At 42.4% G+C, this 18,715-nt stretch overlaps 1 protein-coding gene across 1 annotated transcript in view; it reads right to left on the bottom strand.

Annotated features, from left to right (window-relative positions):
• Nucleotides 1-18,715, bottom strand: part of Itga1 (integrin subunit alpha 1) — a 144,583-nt gene that overhangs the window by 19,667 nt on the left and 106,201 nt on the right. Inside the window, exons 12-20 of the mRNA XM_051172259.1 lie at nt 17,287-17,429; nt 16,610-16,753; nt 15,177-15,434; nt 12,921-13,051; nt 10,281-10,447; nt 8,546-8,682; nt 7,408-7,518; nt 4,921-5,130; nt 2,530-2,610 (exon numbers count right to left, since the gene is read on the bottom strand). Of these exons, the coding sequence (XP_051028216.1) occupies nt 2,530-2,610; nt 4,921-5,130; nt 7,408-7,518; nt 8,546-8,682; nt 10,281-10,447; nt 12,921-13,051; nt 15,177-15,434; nt 16,610-16,753; nt 17,287-17,429 (1,382 nt within the window). The remainder of the gene's footprint in view (nt 1-2,529; nt 2,611-4,920; nt 5,131-7,407; nt 7,519-8,545; nt 8,683-10,280; nt 10,448-12,920; nt 13,052-15,176; nt 15,435-16,609; nt 16,754-17,286; nt 17,430-18,715) is intronic.

Here is an 18,715-nt window from a genome sequence, read left to right as displayed (position 1 = left end):
TCCATATCTGTGAGCGATACATTTCTCATTCATATGTTACTCTATTCCTGCTATTTTTATAGCAGTCCCAATGCAGCAGGGCACCTGGGAACCCTGAATTTAAATGCCTGGTCCAAGCCATGGCAACAAAAAAAGCATCTATGCAAACCAGAAAGCATCTTGTTTTATTACCATAATTCGCCAGATAAGAGTAACGAACATAATTGTGGCATGTTAATAATCAGAGTCTCTTTAGTTCAGGAAATTCATATGCTAGCCACCATAATAAAACAGGGAACATATTTGATTCGTTAATTTGATAGTGTAATTTTTTTTTTTTTTTAGGTAACTAGAATACTTCAAGAAAATAATACAAAATGAATAGTTCTTTAGAATAAAGTACTATAAAAGTATTGAGCTTTGCTTGGCTGTAAGAGTAATGCATGCTTAAAACAATGCTTAGGAAAACCACAAAGCAGTTTAAGGTGCAACCATCATAAAAAGACAGCCATCTTTTGAGAAGCTCTGCCTGCATACAGGGGGTATGTATGACCAACAACATTCACACTAAAATGTGAATTATTTTTTTAAAACAGAGATCACCTGCATATTCTTGTCCACTGACCTCATTGTAGTGCTTATGAAATTATATTTCTTAATCTCAAATTAAAGTATTTAAAATTGGGACCAGAAAAACTTTTCAGGAATATCTAGTTAATGGAAACTGCCTAAAGTTATGTCTTTATGATAAATGTTAAACAGACAAGTGGCATTTACAGCTTGTGGACAGTTGGTGCCGTTCACATATGGTGTGGCAGAGACCATAAGGGTGATGAGATTAGCATGGCCGTATCATAGTACATATGGGATTTCCTTTTATTTTCTTCCCTCCCATATATAATCTTACTTTAAGGGGAAAAAAGCTCTTTTAAGAAAGATGGTTTTCTCTTGTGTTGGAGCACTGATCTGTACTATCTCCATTCTAGTGAGAGGCCGTTGTTGGATGGGACTTCCTGGTCATTCCTTCACCTCCACATCTAGCCTGGACACGTGGGTCACGGGATGCTCTGTAGCCTCTGTGTCAATAGGAAGATGCTGCCGGGGATTTGGCCAGAGGAAGCCACTCATTTTACTGTATATTCACACTATCCTGAAATAGTTAAACTAAAAGTCTAGATCTTGAACCGAAGAACAGGCTAAGTGTGAAGCCCAAACTGAAATTTCTCTCAAGTTCTTCCCTTTGTCCTTTGTATAACCCAAGAGATATTTTGATTTAAGCTTTTATTCCCCACACAGGAAAATGCTGGATAGAGAAAGAAATATTTAAGTTTAATGCCTTCCTCAAAGAGTATAAGACAACTTGGTATTTGGTTGCAAAGGGTAAGTGGACTCCTTCATGACACATAACCTCAGAGGGGTTTTTTCCCCCACATGGATCAAAGACCTAGGTGGTAAGAGCAAATCATCATCATCATCAGCATCTTGGAAAAAGCCTAACAGTTTCTAATCATGTATCTGACAGGAGACTTGAATGTAGACTATTTGAAGAACTCCTACAGTTTAATAGAACAAAAGGCAGCCTAGTTTAGAAACAGGTAAAGAAAAGGACATGGTTGGTGTTCATGTCTGGAGTCCTAGCACGTATGAGGCGGAGGCAGTAGACCTGCTGAGAGCTCATGAAATCCTGGGCTATATCATAAGTTTAGGGCTAGCCTGGGCTTCAAAGTGGACCCTATCTCAATTTAAAAAAAAAAAGATTGTAGTAGATATTTCTCCTAAGATCATGGGTGTGCACATGCATGCATGTGTGCATAAGCACGCACATACATGTGTGTGTGTGTGTGTGTGTGTGTGTGTGTGTGTGTGTGTGTGTGTGTGTGTGTAATCACTTGCTGTTAGGGAAATACAAATCCAAGTTACATCCTCCAGAATGGTGATGATGGTGATGATGGTGATGATGGTGATGATGACCGGGATAAAATAGTAGTAGTCGTAGTGATAATAATAATGATATAACATGGAGATAGAGCTCTTATTCACTGCCGGCAGGAATATAAAAGGTTCATCTGTTTATCTACTATAGATTCAGCCTTTGTATTTGGATGTGACTTAAAAAACACTAAGCTTTTGATTTTGTCTTAGTCTTCCTGAGTTCTATTATGAAATAAGTCAAACTACTAATGTATGTAATTAATAAACACTGGAGGTCTTCTTCTTCTTCTTCTTCTTCTTCTTCTTCTTCTTCTTCTTCTTCTTCTTCTTCTTCTTCTTCTTCTTCTTCTTCTTCTTCTCATGGCTGTGGAGTATGTGAACTCTAGGATGAAAACACCAGCAGCCTGGAGTGTGATGGTGGCCTGCTCTCTGGAGACGTGCACGTCATATACAGATGGTGTAAAAGAGCCCTCTTTAGCGTATTTTGTGAAGTCACAAGTTCCAGAGGCCCCACTTCCTGATGCTGCCATATTGGGGTTAAATTTCAATGTGTGGGTTTTAAGAGAGACACAGAGTCCTTCTCTAGCAAATATCAGGCTGCACGCATTGAGCACTCACCATTCCTCCCGTCCTCAGGAAAGGATATCCAACTCTGCATGTGATATTGTGGTTGGATTCACAGCTATCTTTCTGGATCCCCTAAAATGGAAAAATAAACATAGTTAGAGCAAAAATGCAGGTGAAATATTTAAATTTGTCGCATTAGAGTTTTCCCAACTATGCCTTAGCAGCCACCTAGACAGGATTTGTCTCTTGGTCTAGCTGCGAGAGTCATCACAATTCCACAGGATTGCAGGTCCATAGCTCCTGGGGATCTGAAATCAACACTTGAGGGACGAAGCACATCTCACTGCCCTGCAGAGTAGTCAGGGGCAACAGGAGCACTAAGGGCAGCCGTGAGCGGGAAACTGCAGCAGTGGATGCCTAACCCACACCTGTACTCTCAGAGCGTCACACAGGTCCAGGAGTTTGGCGTCCTCCACTAAAACAAGGCTCTAACCTGCAACTACCAGGATTCGAGCCCTGACTCCACCCAGCACATACTACAAGTGGAGAAAGAGTGGTCTGAATAAAAGCATAAGGACTTTCTTGAATTATTAGCCTTGCACTATGGGTATTCCTGCCTCTCTGCCATGTCCAGAGCTGTGCACCATGGGTATTCCTGCCTCTCTGCTATGGCCAGAGCTCTGCGCTATGGGTATTCCTGCCTCTCTGCTATGGCCAGAGCTGTGTACCATGGGTATTCCTGCCTCTCTGCCATGGCCAGAGCTGTGTACCATGGGTATTCCTGCCTCTCTGCTATGGCCAGAGCTGTGTACGATGGATATTCCTGCCTCTCTGCCATGCCCAGAGCTGTGTACCATGGGTATTCCTGCCTCTCTGCCATGCCCAGAGCTGTGTACCATGGGTATTCCTGCCTCTCTGCTATGGTCAGAGTTGTGTGCTGTGGGTATTCTTGCCTCGCTGCCATGGCGAGAAAGCCAGCTGGAGAGGTTACAGGCAGTGCCTTTTAACATAGTTCCCTTTGCAGAGAAAGTCCAGCAACAATGATTGTTTCTCCACCTTACACTTGTATTTTGCATCTCTACAATTGTTTCATAGTCACAATTAATATTCTGAAACCAAAATATGTTATAGTATCACATGACCCTTATTTGATGAGCCTATATTAGTTACCATGTCTCTAAATGATTCAGAACAAACAACAGTAACATAATAGTAACAATTTAAATTTATGGAAACTAGACAACAATGTTTTAATACTATGTATGAGTATGTGCATGCGCACACGTGCGTGTGTGTGTGTGGGGGTGTGTGTGTGTGGGGGGGGTGGTGGGGTGGAGGGGTGGGGGTGGGTGTGCATGTATTATAGTGCTGGGATTTAACCAGGGTCTCATGCATACTAATTTCCACAATTTAACTCCATTCCTAGACCTACCAGTATTGGGTTTTAATATATATAAAAATATTCACATTAGCATTATTCATTTTAATGTGAATAAAAATACTTTAAAATTATTCATATAGATATATATATGCAGAATTTTAACTTGGTGGACACATTTGGGAATCAGAACCAAAAGCTAAGTTCACACTTGGAAATACTGACAAATGATCCACATCCTATGGAGGGTCTTGTCAAATTAATAAAATATCTGATGTGCAGGTATGTTCCTGCCCAGTGGAGCAGGAATGTATAAATAATGCTATAAATAAGTAACAAGTGTTGTCTAACAAAAATATTTGGCTAAAGATTTTTTTTTCATAGGAAGAAAGAAACAGTATCTCCATTTTCTCAATGGAAACTTTCCTTTCAATGCGTAAACTCCTCTCTGAATATCCATTAATGGTTTTTAGCTTTGATTATTATATCTTTTCTTTGGCTGAACCTCAGTTTCACCGGCTTGATGGCTCTGTGAAACACAGAATCTTGAACTATCAACTGTCTTTCTTAAAATACTATGTCCAGTAAGAGACATGCTTCTCCAAAGAAACAAAACAAAAACTAAAAAAAAAACCAAAAAGTTGGTGGGGGTGAGGGTCGGAGAGATGGCCCAGTGGTCAACAGCCCTGCTCACGCTAGGTTGTTATTGCAGAAGACTGGAAGTTAGTCCCAAACACGCACGTGGCTGCTCACAATAGACTGTAGCTCCAGTTCACAGATCCAATGTCCTCTTTTGGCCTTTGTGATGCTGGGCACCAGGCACACATACAGTGCACAGGCACACATGTAGGCCTAATACCCCTATGCACATAATAAAACCAATGAACATTTGTAAATATCTTAAAAGCTTGCAACTATGACCACTAGTGTATTGTATATTAGCAAATTAACGAAAATGCTTTCTACTCTTCTCAGATGAATGTAATGAAACTAATTAGCTCAGTAGCATGAAAAATGGGTCCAGTAATAGTCCTTAAGAGAATGGATGAAAACAGCACATTTACCTCAATTCCGGAAAAAATCAGGTTTGAGGAGTGCTGCACTAGTGCCCTGGTGTTGTAGGCACTGTCTCTTTTGTTTCGGACCGTGAGGCTGACATTGAGCTTGTCATTCTGGGACCTGACGATGAGCAGGCTCTGCTCTGTGGTGGACACATCCAGGGTGAGGTCTGAGCTGCACTTTTCCTTGTTTCCACAGTCTTTGGCAAAAGGAATCTGAAATGGTCACAGCAACATATTTTTCATGGTGTAGATTAACATCACTGGAAACTACCTATGAACTTGTGTAACAGAAATGGCATGGCACCCAAGTGATTGTATCACTGAGATCTTTAGGGATTTTTACATTTGCTGCTGACTTTACGGGAGAAAGAATAAGTGTCGACTTGTAATCTTCATTTCCAAGTCATTTAAAGGAGGTGGTTTTCGTAGGTATTTTATGCTAGTGCTTGTATGTGTTTGGACACTTTCCAAACCTCAAGTAGAGAACTCTTAGATCTAAATCTACCCAGCTTTATTTCTGTGATTTCCTAGTAAAAAAAGAGAATGCGGCATTAAGGAAGCCTGTCAAAGCGGCAGGAGAATGGCCCAGCCTTGTATCTGGAAACTTTATTTGATTCTTCTTCTTAAATTCCATCCTTCCCCTATCCAGCCTGTCACCACACATGCCCTTCCTAGCCTCCACTCCATATCTCCTGTGTCCCCTGTCACGTCACCTATCCATCTCCTCCTTACATTAAAGAAGCCCATTGCACTGGCATCCGGCACCCGCTGAGCTAAACAGAAACAGTCAACAGCATTGCACTGTCCTTTAAAATGTGTATAGCCTGGGTGGTGGCACCAAACCCCCAAGATCTCACTCTGCCCTTTGAGTCCGGCCATGTGCTGTATCACCTCCTCTGAGCCAGTGTGTATCTTAAGCTTCTTCGGCCACCCACACTGTAAGCTGGATGCAAAACCGCCCAGTCCTTCAGGGCACGATGGAAAAGTCACAACCTCGTGGGGCTTTCTAAGACTCCCCAGACTAGGTAGAATTCCCCCCCCCCCAAATCTGAAATTCTTTATAGCACATTTAGTTCCTGCTGAAAGCCCAATTCGAGGCAAGACTTGAGCCGCCTTGTTGGGTACATTTAAGATGACAGATATGTTACCAAAGTTGGAGGGGAGACTGGAAGATGGATGAATGAGGGAAACGAAATTCTCCGTCCCTACAACTTTTCTCCACCGTGGCTGCTCTTGTGACACTCCTTCCTCTCTGTCCCCTCTCACTCTCAGATGTGATTGTTGAATTTGGGAACAGAACTGAGTTGGCACAGCTTAGTCTCTTTTGTTCTTGGGGTAACACTATGCCTCAAAAGAAGCTGCTCTGTTTCTTCATGCTGTGGTGGCTTGAGCGAGAATGGCTCACACTGGCACACAGATTTGAATGTCTGATCCCCCATTAGTGGAATCGTTTGTGACAGATTAGGAGGTGTGGCCTTGTTGGAAGAGGTTTGTCACTGGGGGTGGGCTTTGAGGTTTCAAAGTCCCTCTGTCTCTCACTGTCTCTCTGTCTTTGTCTTTGTCTCTGTCTCTGTCTCTCTCTGTGTCTCTGTCTCTGTCTCTGTCTCTCTCTGTGTCTCTGTCTCTCTCTGTGTCTCTGTCTCTGTCTCTGTCTCTGTGTCTCTGTCTCTGTCTCTGTCTCTGTCTCTCTCTGTGTCTCTGTCTCTGTCTCTGTCTCTCTCTGTGTCTCTGTCTCTGTCTCTGTCTCTGTCTCTGTCTCTCTCTCTGTCTCTCTCTGTGTCTCTGTCTCTGTCTCTGTCTGTCTGTCTCTCTCTCTCTCTCTCTCTCTCTCTCTCTCTCTCTCTCTCTCTCTCTCTCTCTCTCTGTGTGTGTGTGTGTCTGCTCCCTGGAGCTCAGGATAGAAAGAACTCAGGTACTGCGCCAGTGTCATGCCTGTCTATTTCCCACTGTGATGATTGTGTAGCCCTCTAACGCCTTAGGCAGCCCCCTAGTGAAATGCTTTCTTTCGGAAGAGTTGTCATGGTGTCTTCTCACAGCAACAGAACAGCAAGTAAGACTCAAGCTTTGTGCCACATGCCTCCTTTACACTACAGGAAGACCAGAGATGAATCTGCACTACGGTCTAGTGGTTAGCTGTGGTCCAAGGATGAGGTCCAGTATGAATGCATCCGTTATCCCTAAACTGTCTCATAATGTATCCTTATATGTTTAATAGCACAAATGCCCTTTTCAATTGCTTATTTAAATCTCAGCAAGAGGAAGCTAAAGGAACTAGGAGAAGTCTAGAGTTGCCCAATTCTCTCTCTCTCTCTCTCTCTCTCTCTCTCTCTCTCTCTCTCTCTCTCTCTCTCTCTGTGTGTGTGTGTGTGTCTGTGTCTGTGGCTGTCTGTCTGTCTGTCTGTCTGTCTCTCTCTCCCTCTCACACACAATTGCTATGTGGTTTTAGATTTTCTAACGCATTCACAAATGGACATTGTAACTTAACCTTACATGTTCGTGGACTGAGTTTGGCAGAGCGTCATCAAGCACAGGCCCATTTTCTGGATCAGTGAGATTAAAGTCCAGAGTCACTCTCACGGAGTCCTGAAAGTCATGCTTATCCTACAAAGTGAAACAGAACATTTGTCACTGGCGTCATATTTACTGGACTTTATGACTCTATTGCGACATCCTTCTGCCCCTGTGGCCTGCTGGAAAATTCCCAGGAACCTAAGCTGACCTCTCACCTGAGCAGGCCTTTGTGTCACTGAAGTGTTTTCTCTTTCCTGTTTGACAAGGGTTCCAGCTGGAAAGTGGAGCCTCTAGACTCTGACAGGTAGCTCTGCTCACACTCCACAGAGCAGTTGCTGGAATTCTCCTGATAGCTCCCCTGCCCGGATAAGCCCCGTGATGTACTCCACAGAACGGTTGCTGGAATTCTCCTGATAGTTTCCCTGCCCGGATATGCCCCATGAGCTACATGGCAGAGACATTGTTTCTCTTGAGACCTGGTGCCAGTAGTCAGTTTCCAGTACTTCTGGGAAAGTGGCTCACTTTAACCAGGGCAAACTATTCAAATGCAGTTATATTCCACCCATATGCATCTAAACCTGTGCAATTTTGCCGTGTATACTGATATGGGAATGGCGAGAATGTGGCTAGTGCCTTCCATTCCGGTACAGTGTGGAGTACAGTGTTGCAAGTCATGTCTTTATAGGTGTTGCTGTGAACTGGCTCAGCAGCCCTCTGAGATGAGTAGCTATGACGATTTTTATTTTATACTGAGCTTCTGAGACTAAATGGTGCCCCACAGTCATTCAGAACACCAGGATGCCAGGATACAACCATAAGCCACTCTGCTCCCAAACAAATGTTAAAACAGCAAATACAATCCAAAGGGATCTTGTGATGTCTGAAACTAGTTCATTCCTTTTAGCATTGCTCCCTGGACAGAGCTGATACACTGACCTTGTACGTATGGCTGCAGCCCCTGACAGCAGGCTGAGTGACATCTGTCGGATGCTCATCACACATTCTAACCGGGCAGTTTTCACCTCTGAATAACTAAAGAGGAGGCATGACCACCTCCTCCCCCACACACTTCAATCTTAACTTGGAATAAGGCAGCTGTAATACATGATTTACTTGCCAACATGTAGAAGGAGTGCCTGGTGCATTCTGACTCTCGGACCATGATGTTTCTTTGAATCTTTCTTTCCTGAGTTCCAGAGAAAAAGCTCCGTGATATCTGCCTCAGTGAATCAAGGGTTACACGGTACTGCAGATCTACAAGAATGAAAGCAAATTTGACAGGCATGTTTATTTGGGAAGGATTCTCACCTGATCCAACTCGTTGAATTTGCATTACAGAAAAAAGCTCGACCTAATGAAAGGATAAAACGTCCTATAGCGAGAACACTATATTGTTACAATGCAGAGACAGAGGCACCCATGGGCATGGCTTTGAGGAAGTCGATAGAACGGCTCTTTGGCATGGCCATGCAATCAACACCTAAGTGATAAATAAGTGTATACATGTGCTTACACGCACTCACACTCGCATATACATACATGTGCTTACACGCACTCACACTCACATATACATACATGTGCTTACACGCACTCACACTCACATATACATACATGTGCTTACACGCACTCACATTCACATATACATACATGTGCTTACACACACTCACATATACATACATGTGCTTACACGCACTCACACTCACATATACATACATGTGCTTACACGCACTCACACTCACATACACATACATGTGCTTACACGCACTCACACTCACATACACATACATGTGCTTACACGCACTCACACTCACATACACATACATGTGCTTACACGCACTCACACTCACTCATATATACATACATGTGAACTGTAATTTAGTGGCCGAGTTTACATTTGCTAAATTTTTTTCAATAACTCTTTTATGGTTTAGAAACATTGGAAAACATCCTGGGATACTGATTAATTTAAAAAAGACAAAATAAACAATGACCCTTTTTTACTCTTTTATAGAAACATCTCAAATTTTATTATGCCCAAAACACTATGAAATTCCACAAAATAAGCATGCCACAGTAACGAAAGTGAGTGAGACCCTTTACACGAGGGCAACAGATACCATTTACGTGCTTTATTTAAAGAAAATGGTACTGCACAGGAACGCCAAGTCTCTACAGCCCATTTCCTTATTTATCTTCTAGTCAGAGAACTATCAGAGATGCACGCACAGAACATCTGAGACAATTTAGTCCTAAATTAGTGAGTTTTCTTATCGTATTTGTATTTTGCTTACAGAGCGAATGACTCTTCTACAGCAATGGCCCCGAATGTTGACCCCCGATATACTTCAGCATCACGGAAGACAAGGTAATCTTCAGAACGAAAAGCATAAGGGACACCCAGCTTGACACACCCGAGGGCCCCACACAGAGCAAGTCTAGCTGAAAATAGGAGCCTCATCTCAGTGAGGAAAGAATCTTGAGACAGGGTGGGGAGGGGTGAAGTAGTCTAGGCATGTGTAATACCATCCTTACCCAGTAGGGGGCAGAAGAAGAGAGGCGATCCTTTTTTGAAAAATCTATTTACAGACCATTTTTAAATGCTACCTGTGAGAGTGTATATAAAATAAATAAATTGGGGTGGGGCACCGGACAGAATAAAATATGGAATTTTGAGGCCATTGTGCTCAAACATGTAATTTTTGCTGCAGCATTTACTGGGTCTCATAATTGTTTCCATGGTTTCAAGGATCAGCTCACTCACTGGGCAAATGCTATGAGCAGTTTATTGTGCGTGGGAAAAGCCATTGCGTTTCCTCCTGCCCGGAAGTACACACTACAATGATTGTGCTTACCAGCCTCGTAAACGGTGTCTTCTTTAGATTTCAGCTTCGCATGAAAGCATATTGTAGCATTTATGCATACTGTTTCTTTTCCCTCCATGCGGCAGTTTTTCTTTTGAATATTCACTTTATTGGGCTCAAAATTCATGGTCGCTTTAACCACAGCCACATCTCTGGCCCTGCAAACATGTAAGCAATGGGATTACTCACACATTGTTGCATTAACTTGCTTGGGCAATGCGCGTCGGTCAAAGGGATCGCTCCTCTATGTATTGTATGCGCTCTCAGGACTATTGTTCTGTACTGATTATTTGTCACAGGAAAGATTGTATCTCGTGTTCTCCTTAGCCTCAGCTTAGACGCTTGGTTCAAAGACTGAAGGCTTAAAATGGAACCAAGTGGCCGGGTGCAAGCTCAGAATCAAAACAGTATTGGGGAATCTCTGAGTTTGTTCCCAATTTGGAAATGCTTCAAAGGTACTTGGAAAACTAGTTGGCCCCTCCTGGCTATTACCAAAACTATAACCCTTCTATTCTTATGAATCCAGTCTTGCTTTTTCACTGCTTGGAGGAAGAACTATGTTTGAGACACTGTGAGTGTGTGCTCTTTGATTTAACTCCTAAGTTAATTTTAATCCTCAGGAACGCTCTAGTCCCCAATCCTTACCCAAGGCTTTGTTTCCCACAGTTTCAGTTATTTACTGGTGGCCTGGGTACAAAAAAATATTAAACAGAAAGTGCCAAGAAAAACCATAACCAAAATTTAAATGACATCCTCTCCCAAGTAGCATGATACAAAAAAAAATCTTTTATTTCCCATCACCTGCTTGGGGTGTAAACTCTCCACTGTCTGGAGTCTGCCTGCCTTTACATTTTGATGACAGCAAATACAAATACCGTGTTGTATTGATCTGCCTTGCATTAGATTTCCACCTTTCTCTTATGCCCCTCCCCCCCACCTGTGTACACGTGTGTGCACTTTGGAGAGCAGAGGTTGGTGTTAGCGGTCTTCCTCTATCCGTCTCAAGCGCCCTTTGTCTGAAAAACAGTCTTTCTCTGAACATACAGCTCACTGGTTCAGCTAGGCTACTGGCTAATGAACCCAGGGGGATTCTGGTTTGCCCACCTCTCCCATAGCAGCATGTACCACTTCCCTTTTTTTTTTTTTTTTTTTAATATTTTGGTGTGAATGAGAATTCCTGGAAAGAAGCTGCGTCTGCAGAGACCGTCTGACTAGAACTCCAGTGGCATGGAAGCACTGCAATCCACAGGTCCACCGCCTAATTACCTTTCTTTGGCCTAGCTTTAGCACCCTGAGTTCAGCCCCCATTCCCCGCTAACATCCCATAACTACCAGATTAAACCCTTTTCAAATCCATAAACTTAGCAGACCACTAGCGTCCACCCAACACCAGGGCTGAGAATGCCACCAGATTAACAAGTGAGGCCCATGGGGAGATTTCTCCATGCTGCTGTAACTGGGGCTCTGATGTGCCCACCCCAAGCATTTTCAAGTTGCCTTGACTTGTGCCTTTCTTGGTTCTGTTACTGTCAAACTCGACAATACTTCTTCCACACTACAACATTATAATAGGGGAGACTTAAGTGACTTGAACGTATGTTCCCAAGACATGAAATGGTCACTCATATTTGCTTCAGAATAAACCACGTCCTTAATTCCTTGGAGGTAAGGGCTGCTTCTTTCAATGACAGTGGGAGGAATCCGAACTCAGGCTCTCATGCTTGTGGGCTGAGGCATCTCCTAGCCCTTCTTGTTATATTAGGAAGTGGTTATTGCACAAAGTGCTCTGGTGGCTGGAAAGATCATACATTTTAGGGCATATTTACATCTACATTCTACCGTTAAACTAAGCAAATTATTTTAATACGCAAGGCTGTCTTAGGATTTTGAGATACTTATTGACATACGCTCAGTGAGTTTTAGAGGGCTTAATCCTTACCAGCAATGAATGGGCATGCCTACCTTCCTAGCTTCCTTTTGGGTCATGAGGATTCTCTCGGCAGCAGAGTGGCTTGACTAACATCTATCCCAATCATTCTGTCCTTCCCTACTGTATCTTTTTGGAGGTATGAGCATCTGGTCCACATAACAGGGCTCTTGCTATCTGTTCATTGGTGGCATCTGCTCATCACCTGCCTTCTGTATCCTGTTGCAATCCCTCCTCCGGCAACGCAGAATTTTGGCCCTTATGGCCTCGTGTCTAGTTTACATTGTTCTGTTGTCAGTAAATCCTGGGCCATGAAAGCCTCTATATACATTTCCGTGATTCTGGCCGACTACCAAAGTCAACTCTCCCTCAAACCTTGAACACAACTCAGAGTGAGGGGACAATGTTCTTACTTGTACACTTCTTCTAAAGGCGCCACCCACCAGCTTTCCAACCGAGGAAACATCTGTTTTAGCTCCAAGTAAAGAATCGAGAACCAAACTAAGAGTTGGTTCCACCCACTCCTGTTCGGCTCCTTATTCCTAAGATTCCCCCGGGCCTCAAGCCATTGAGTAAGCTGTATCTTGCCCATACAGCATGAGAGGAAATAGGCATTTTATACATTAGGAGTTCTAACCACATTGTGTGGTCTGGAATCACATGGACAATACTGCCAAGTTAAGCAGATGTTATGGCCTACATACCAGAAGAGGGCAGCTCCACCAAGGCCTCCAATGGTCACATCAGTCAGGCCATCGCCGTTCAAATCCATCTCTCCGTGGATAGACTGGCCAAAAAACTTGAGTGTCTTGCCGTCGCCCCCTGACGCAATACGCTGCAAAGAGCCCAACAGACAGCTTGGTGTCAGAGAAGTCCTTCCCAAAAGAGCTCTGAGGAAATCTGAGACATTTGCATTTGTGGATAAAGTTAAAAGTAAAGATCTTTTGGGAAGGGAGAGGGCCCTCAGTGGAGAAGCAAGAGAAAATAGCGAGGTGTTCCCAAGGGGACTTGTTCTTCCTACAGTACAGGCTGTCATGTCAGAGTTACTGACCCGAGAGATGGGGAACTGATATGTGACGTCATGTTGTCTAATGCTCAAAAGAAATGGGAATAACAGGCTCTATTTCTGCTTCTTTTTCAATTATAATAAACAGATACATTTGAAGGTACTGAAAACTTTGAAAACATATTGTATATGCAAGAGAAAGGGCGGATGATTGCATGGGACAATTTTTAAAAATTGTCCTGAGCGATCCCTCCGCACTTGCATCCACCCTCAGTGTAAGGAAGGCACAGTAAACACAGAGTTCTTGAAGGCTCACCCATGCACCTCGCCTTACGTGGAAAGTGATCTTTCTATGCTTTGTACCTCAGCGTTTGTCCAAGCAGATGCTGTTTTAATAGACTCTGCTGGCAAGGAGACAGCACTAACAAACCCTAAACTTTGGTTATTTTTTTCCCCCTTTGATTCCTTTTAAGTAACACAGAGGAAAAAGTCAAGTATTATATGTCCCCTTGACAAATATACCCATAGATTTTTCACAAACAATCCAGGAGATATGAGTGTCATTAGCCACAAGAGCTATTACTGCTGGATGGTGGGTCATGCTGCCTTCCTGAAAACGGGTGATTACATATTCATCTCTTCCCTGGGACCACATACTCCACTAAGAAAACAACCTAACTCTAACTAACTCTGTTAATTTTGTTTGAAGACGAATCTTGATTTACCACTACTTTTTAAAAAGTAAATTACTTATGACAATTTATTCCATTAAACAACTAAAAATCTCTTCTTGTTGCTTCAAATGCTTTCATTAAACCTGCAGGATTCACACTGAAAGAACAAAGCAACAAAATGCAAGAAACCTCTTTGTGTGTTCTCCCTGGTTCTCTGATTCTCCAGTAGTTAATATGCCTGCCACTAGTTAAGTACATAATCCTGTAAAGACTTTTAGCTAACACAAATCCTTCACCAAGTGGATGGGAGTGCTGCTACTTACAGAAGCCTTCTATTTTGTTCATTATTAATGCCATTATAATTATATAAAAAGTTAACACATTTTTACATAAATGGCTTTTGGGAATTCTGTTGACTGCAGATATAAAAGAGGCCACTGGAATGTAAAAACAAAAAAACTAATGTCTGGATTCTCCTTATGCTTTAGATGCTAGAGGGTGCTGCTGTGAGTGTTGAAATATAAGGTATTTATTCATAATAGCTCACTGCTTATGATCATATGAAGACTCTGAACTCTTTCGTGTTTATGATGTGTTAAACATTTGTGTGAGTAAATATTTTTCTGATGTAATAAAAAAAATTAAATTTATAGATTAGGCCAATAAATGTGGAACTGCTAACAACCAATAAATTTAAAACAGAGGAGAACAGAGAACCCCTGGAGGTCAAATTAACCATTCCCATTTTTCCAAGAAGTATTAGTCTAGAAAAACACTGTAAACCTCAGAAACCCATATTCATTTATGGAAATATATGATATTAATTCATAATTACAAATTTAATGTGATTTTGTTTTTAATAACAATGTGGGCACTAAAATAAAAAAAATCCGCAATCGCCTTTAATGACTAAATCACACTATGCCCTCTTACTCTTCAGCATTAGACACAGTGAAGGTGTCAAGTCGCTTTATTATCAGGCATCCTTGTTATTGTTGTTGTTATTGTTATTATTATCATCATCATCATTATCATTATTATTTTATTATCTCAAAATATCAGGCCCAAGAAGGCAGACAAATAGCCACAGAAAACAAACTAGGTAAGAGTATAAAAGGCTAGATAATTCTTCTAAGAAAGAACACAAGAGAAAAATTACATGTAGTTTCCCCGAAGAGTCAGAATGAAGACACAAAGTAAGTTGTGAGTTGTGGAGTGAGGCAGGAGAGCCCACTTGGCACGGAAGGCCGGCACCGTGAGGGGACACCGCGGTGCCTTACCTGTGCGTGCTCTTTCCTTATGGTCTTGCCGCTGCCATGGTAAACGTACACAGCTCCGGCGTGGTCATCCTCCAGCGGAGCCCCAATCACGACGTCGTTAAATCCATCCACGTTGAGGTCTTTCACAGCAGCAATTGCTGTTCCAAAACGGGCGCCACAGGGCTCGTTCTTGTTTTCTTTTGTGCAAGAGTTATGCTTCAGAGATGAGCAGCAGGTCTGCACCACTGGCTCCAGGCTCATTTGATACTCAAACCTTGTCTGGAGGGAAGGTAAACAGAATACTCAGGGGTTTCTCACCCTGCTACCGCAGAGCACCTTCGTTTCTTAAGTACCCGCTACACCGACCTTATGAAGTAACCGTTTGCATTCTGACGGCAAAGCTGTATGAATATATGAGAAGCGGGAAAGCCAAAGGAGCCCCAGGAAGCGTGCTGGGAAGTCCAACAGGCTCTTCTTAATAAAGCTAGGGGCATAATTAGTTGCATGTTTTCGACTTATTAAGGAACTGAAAATTAAATCCTCCATTTTGTGTCCGTAGCCCTGCAGCACCACCAACACGGTGCCCCTCGGCTGAGACTCTTTGTTCATTTTTCCACCGAAGACAAGGACAAAATTTACTCTGTTCAAGAAGCAAACGAGACACAGACACTGCCAACAAAAGAACATACTTTCTTGTGGGGCGGGGGAGGAAGGGGTACAGAAAACACAGTTTCTTCCCCCAAACAAACACACAGGAGAAAGTCAAGGAAAAGATAGGAAGAAAGGTATGCAATTTATGATTTAAAATAATTAGTATGCAAGAACAAATTAAGAACCAAAGCAAGCAAACAAACACACAACAAAAACCAAGCCTGTTTGTAAATAGCAAATATCCTTTTAATAAATAAGGTAAAAAATTACCTCACCCAGCAAGTCATGCCTAAAATTAGGACTGAAATCAGAACCTCTCCCCACCTGGCAAAGTGTTCCAAAACCCACAATGTCTCCCAGGAAGGGCCTGGCATCACTGCTATTAAGTTGTTTCTGGTTATTACCATGGTAACTGTGGACCACTCCCCTCCCCCAATGCAGTCTTGACTAGGTTGTGAGTAGGATATTTACCATGTGAGTGTCATTTGGATTTGCATGACTTATCCTGCATATTCTAGAGAACAAATAAAGAACAAACCAAAGCCTACAGTAACAACAAAAACAAAAATAACAACAACAACAAAAAACATTTTACACGTTCAAGCAAAACATAATTAAGGCCTGAAACTAGTTAACTTGGATTCTAAGTGTTCCTTTTGAAACTGTAAGATTAACTAATAGACCTAGCAAATTACTTACATCACTTTTTCATCCCCAAAGCTAGTGAAAAACGTTCTAGCTGCATTAGTGGGAACTGAGGAAGGAAGGAATTTTCCGGACTCGCTAAATTCAGATGTCATTACCTGATTCACGGCATACACGTACACCTTGCCCTGTTCCTCTTTCTCTGCTCCCATGTACATCGGGGCCCCGACGAGAAGCAGGTCGGTGTAAGAATCTTTGTCAATGTCAATTGTTGTTAGGACACTGCCAAAGTAGGAACCGATCTAGGACACAAGACAAGATGACATGAACAGATAAGATCTCAGAAGCTCTCCTGGAAGCGGAAGTCTGTTGGTCTACTGATTGTCCCGACCTAGTAGAGGATGTGAGAGTTGGTGTCAAAGGCAATTTTTATAGAAAACTGTGCAAGCCAAGTCTTCTCTAGACTAAAGAATGAAATGGTCCTGAGGTTTGAGGGTGACAGGTGGTGAAAGAATTCAGTCTAGGAGTTAAAGACATGGCTACCTTTGTTTCTATCGTGACTGCCCTTGATTTTCCACACATCAGACCATTACTACCACAGTGAGTATTTTAGTGAAAATAAAAACAAGATTAAGTGAGGCTGAGAGAGGTGTTCTGGTATACCTCTACCTCCTTCCAGCCGAAATGCCTCTGGCACCAAAGACACGGCTGCTTCACATCCCTCCAAAGACTCAAATAAAAGGCTTTCTTCACAATGGGTTTTGAGTAGTTGGGTTTTAAAGACCAGGTCAAACGTTATACAGAGGTGACCCGGAATAAGTCCTTTCGAGTTTACCTGCTCTCCTCTGAGCATCTGCAGAATGCTGATGTTCCCCTTCTCCATCTTGTAGATGACAACCTGGCCTGTATGGTTGTACCGAGGCTGGCCAGCGACATAGAGCACCTCTCCGGGGACAGTGGCAGAGTTCACTGTGTACCCTACCCAACGAGAAAGCCAAGATGTTTACTGGGAGCCATAAAGTCCTATGCAGTACATTATGAGTTACTTTAGATGGCTGAGCTAATCATGTTTGTGTTTTCTTGCGTTTTGTGTTGGTGAGAAGCCTTCACTGTGCTCCATGTTTCTGCCACAACTGAACAACTTGATAATGATTAATTCCCCAAAGCCAATTTTTCATCGTGTAAAGATGCAAATGAATTAACAGTACTAACAGATAAGGGTTAAGAAGGTACCTACCTGCACTCGTGTACAGACATGCACACTCCCACCCTCTTGTCGCCATTTTGGAGCAAATCAATTCTATTTTATTTAGGCACAAGTGTCTGCACTATCAACAATAATAGGGTTTTTGGTTTGGTTTGGTTTGGTTGGTTGGTTTTCAGTTTTTTGAGACAAGGTTTCTCTTTGTATCCCTGGCCATCCTGTAACTCACTAGAGAGCCGCCTTTGCCTCCTGAATTCAGGGATCAAAGGTGTGTGCCACGACCTCCAGCTGCCACTAACACTTTTATATACTCTGGATGACAGAAACATAGTTTCTTCCTGCATTGCTACCCACATTTGTAAACTGTAATTTTATATGGTTGAAGGGTGTTTGTATGAGTTATTTCCTGAACATTTCCTGATGGAAAATGGGATTTAGGTATTTTTGTTGTTGTTCTTTGGTTTTTATCATTTTTGTATTATGCTTAAGATAACAAAGGGCAATTTTGAGGACTTTTTTTCTTTTCAAAAAAATTTGACAATTCATTCCAAATAATAGATTACTGGATCAAAGTTTCCCTCATGGTTACATTGGCAGGTGAGTTGCTTCCAGAGCATTTATACCAGGTTTGTCCTATGAATGGAGCATGAAAGACACCTGGTTCCATTAAACCTTCCCAGGCATTGTGTACAAGAGCCGTGGTTTATATTTGTGGCGGCTTTGATGGCTGTTAAATTATCTAACAACAGCTCTCTGCTGTGATTTTAAGTGTTTTCTTTTTTATCACACCCAAGGTTTTTTTCACATCTACTCATCCTATTTTTTTCCGAGCTCTGTAAAATTGTCTTCTTTTTGACTGCTTTTACTTTCATTTACATGTATTTTATGTCGACTTTTCTCATGAGCCATGAGATATTCTATTCCTTTCTTTCCATGCCACCTCCACTTAAGGCGTAAGGATGCTGTGTCATATTCCAGTCAGAGTCACCTTGTTGTGACAGGGGGATCTCATGCCCGGGTCAATCTGAACAGGAGCTCTGCGCTTCCAAGCATGATCATG

Source organism: Acomys russatus, chromosome 30 (genome assembly GCF_903995435.1).
Source record: "Acomys russatus chromosome 30, mAcoRus1.1, whole genome shotgun sequence".
NCBI classification, from domain to species: domain Eukaryota; kingdom Metazoa; phylum Chordata; class Mammalia; order Rodentia; family Muridae; genus Acomys; species Acomys russatus.
Note: the sequence above shows the minus strand (reverse complement) of the source record. Positions and strands in the feature narration are given on the sequence as shown.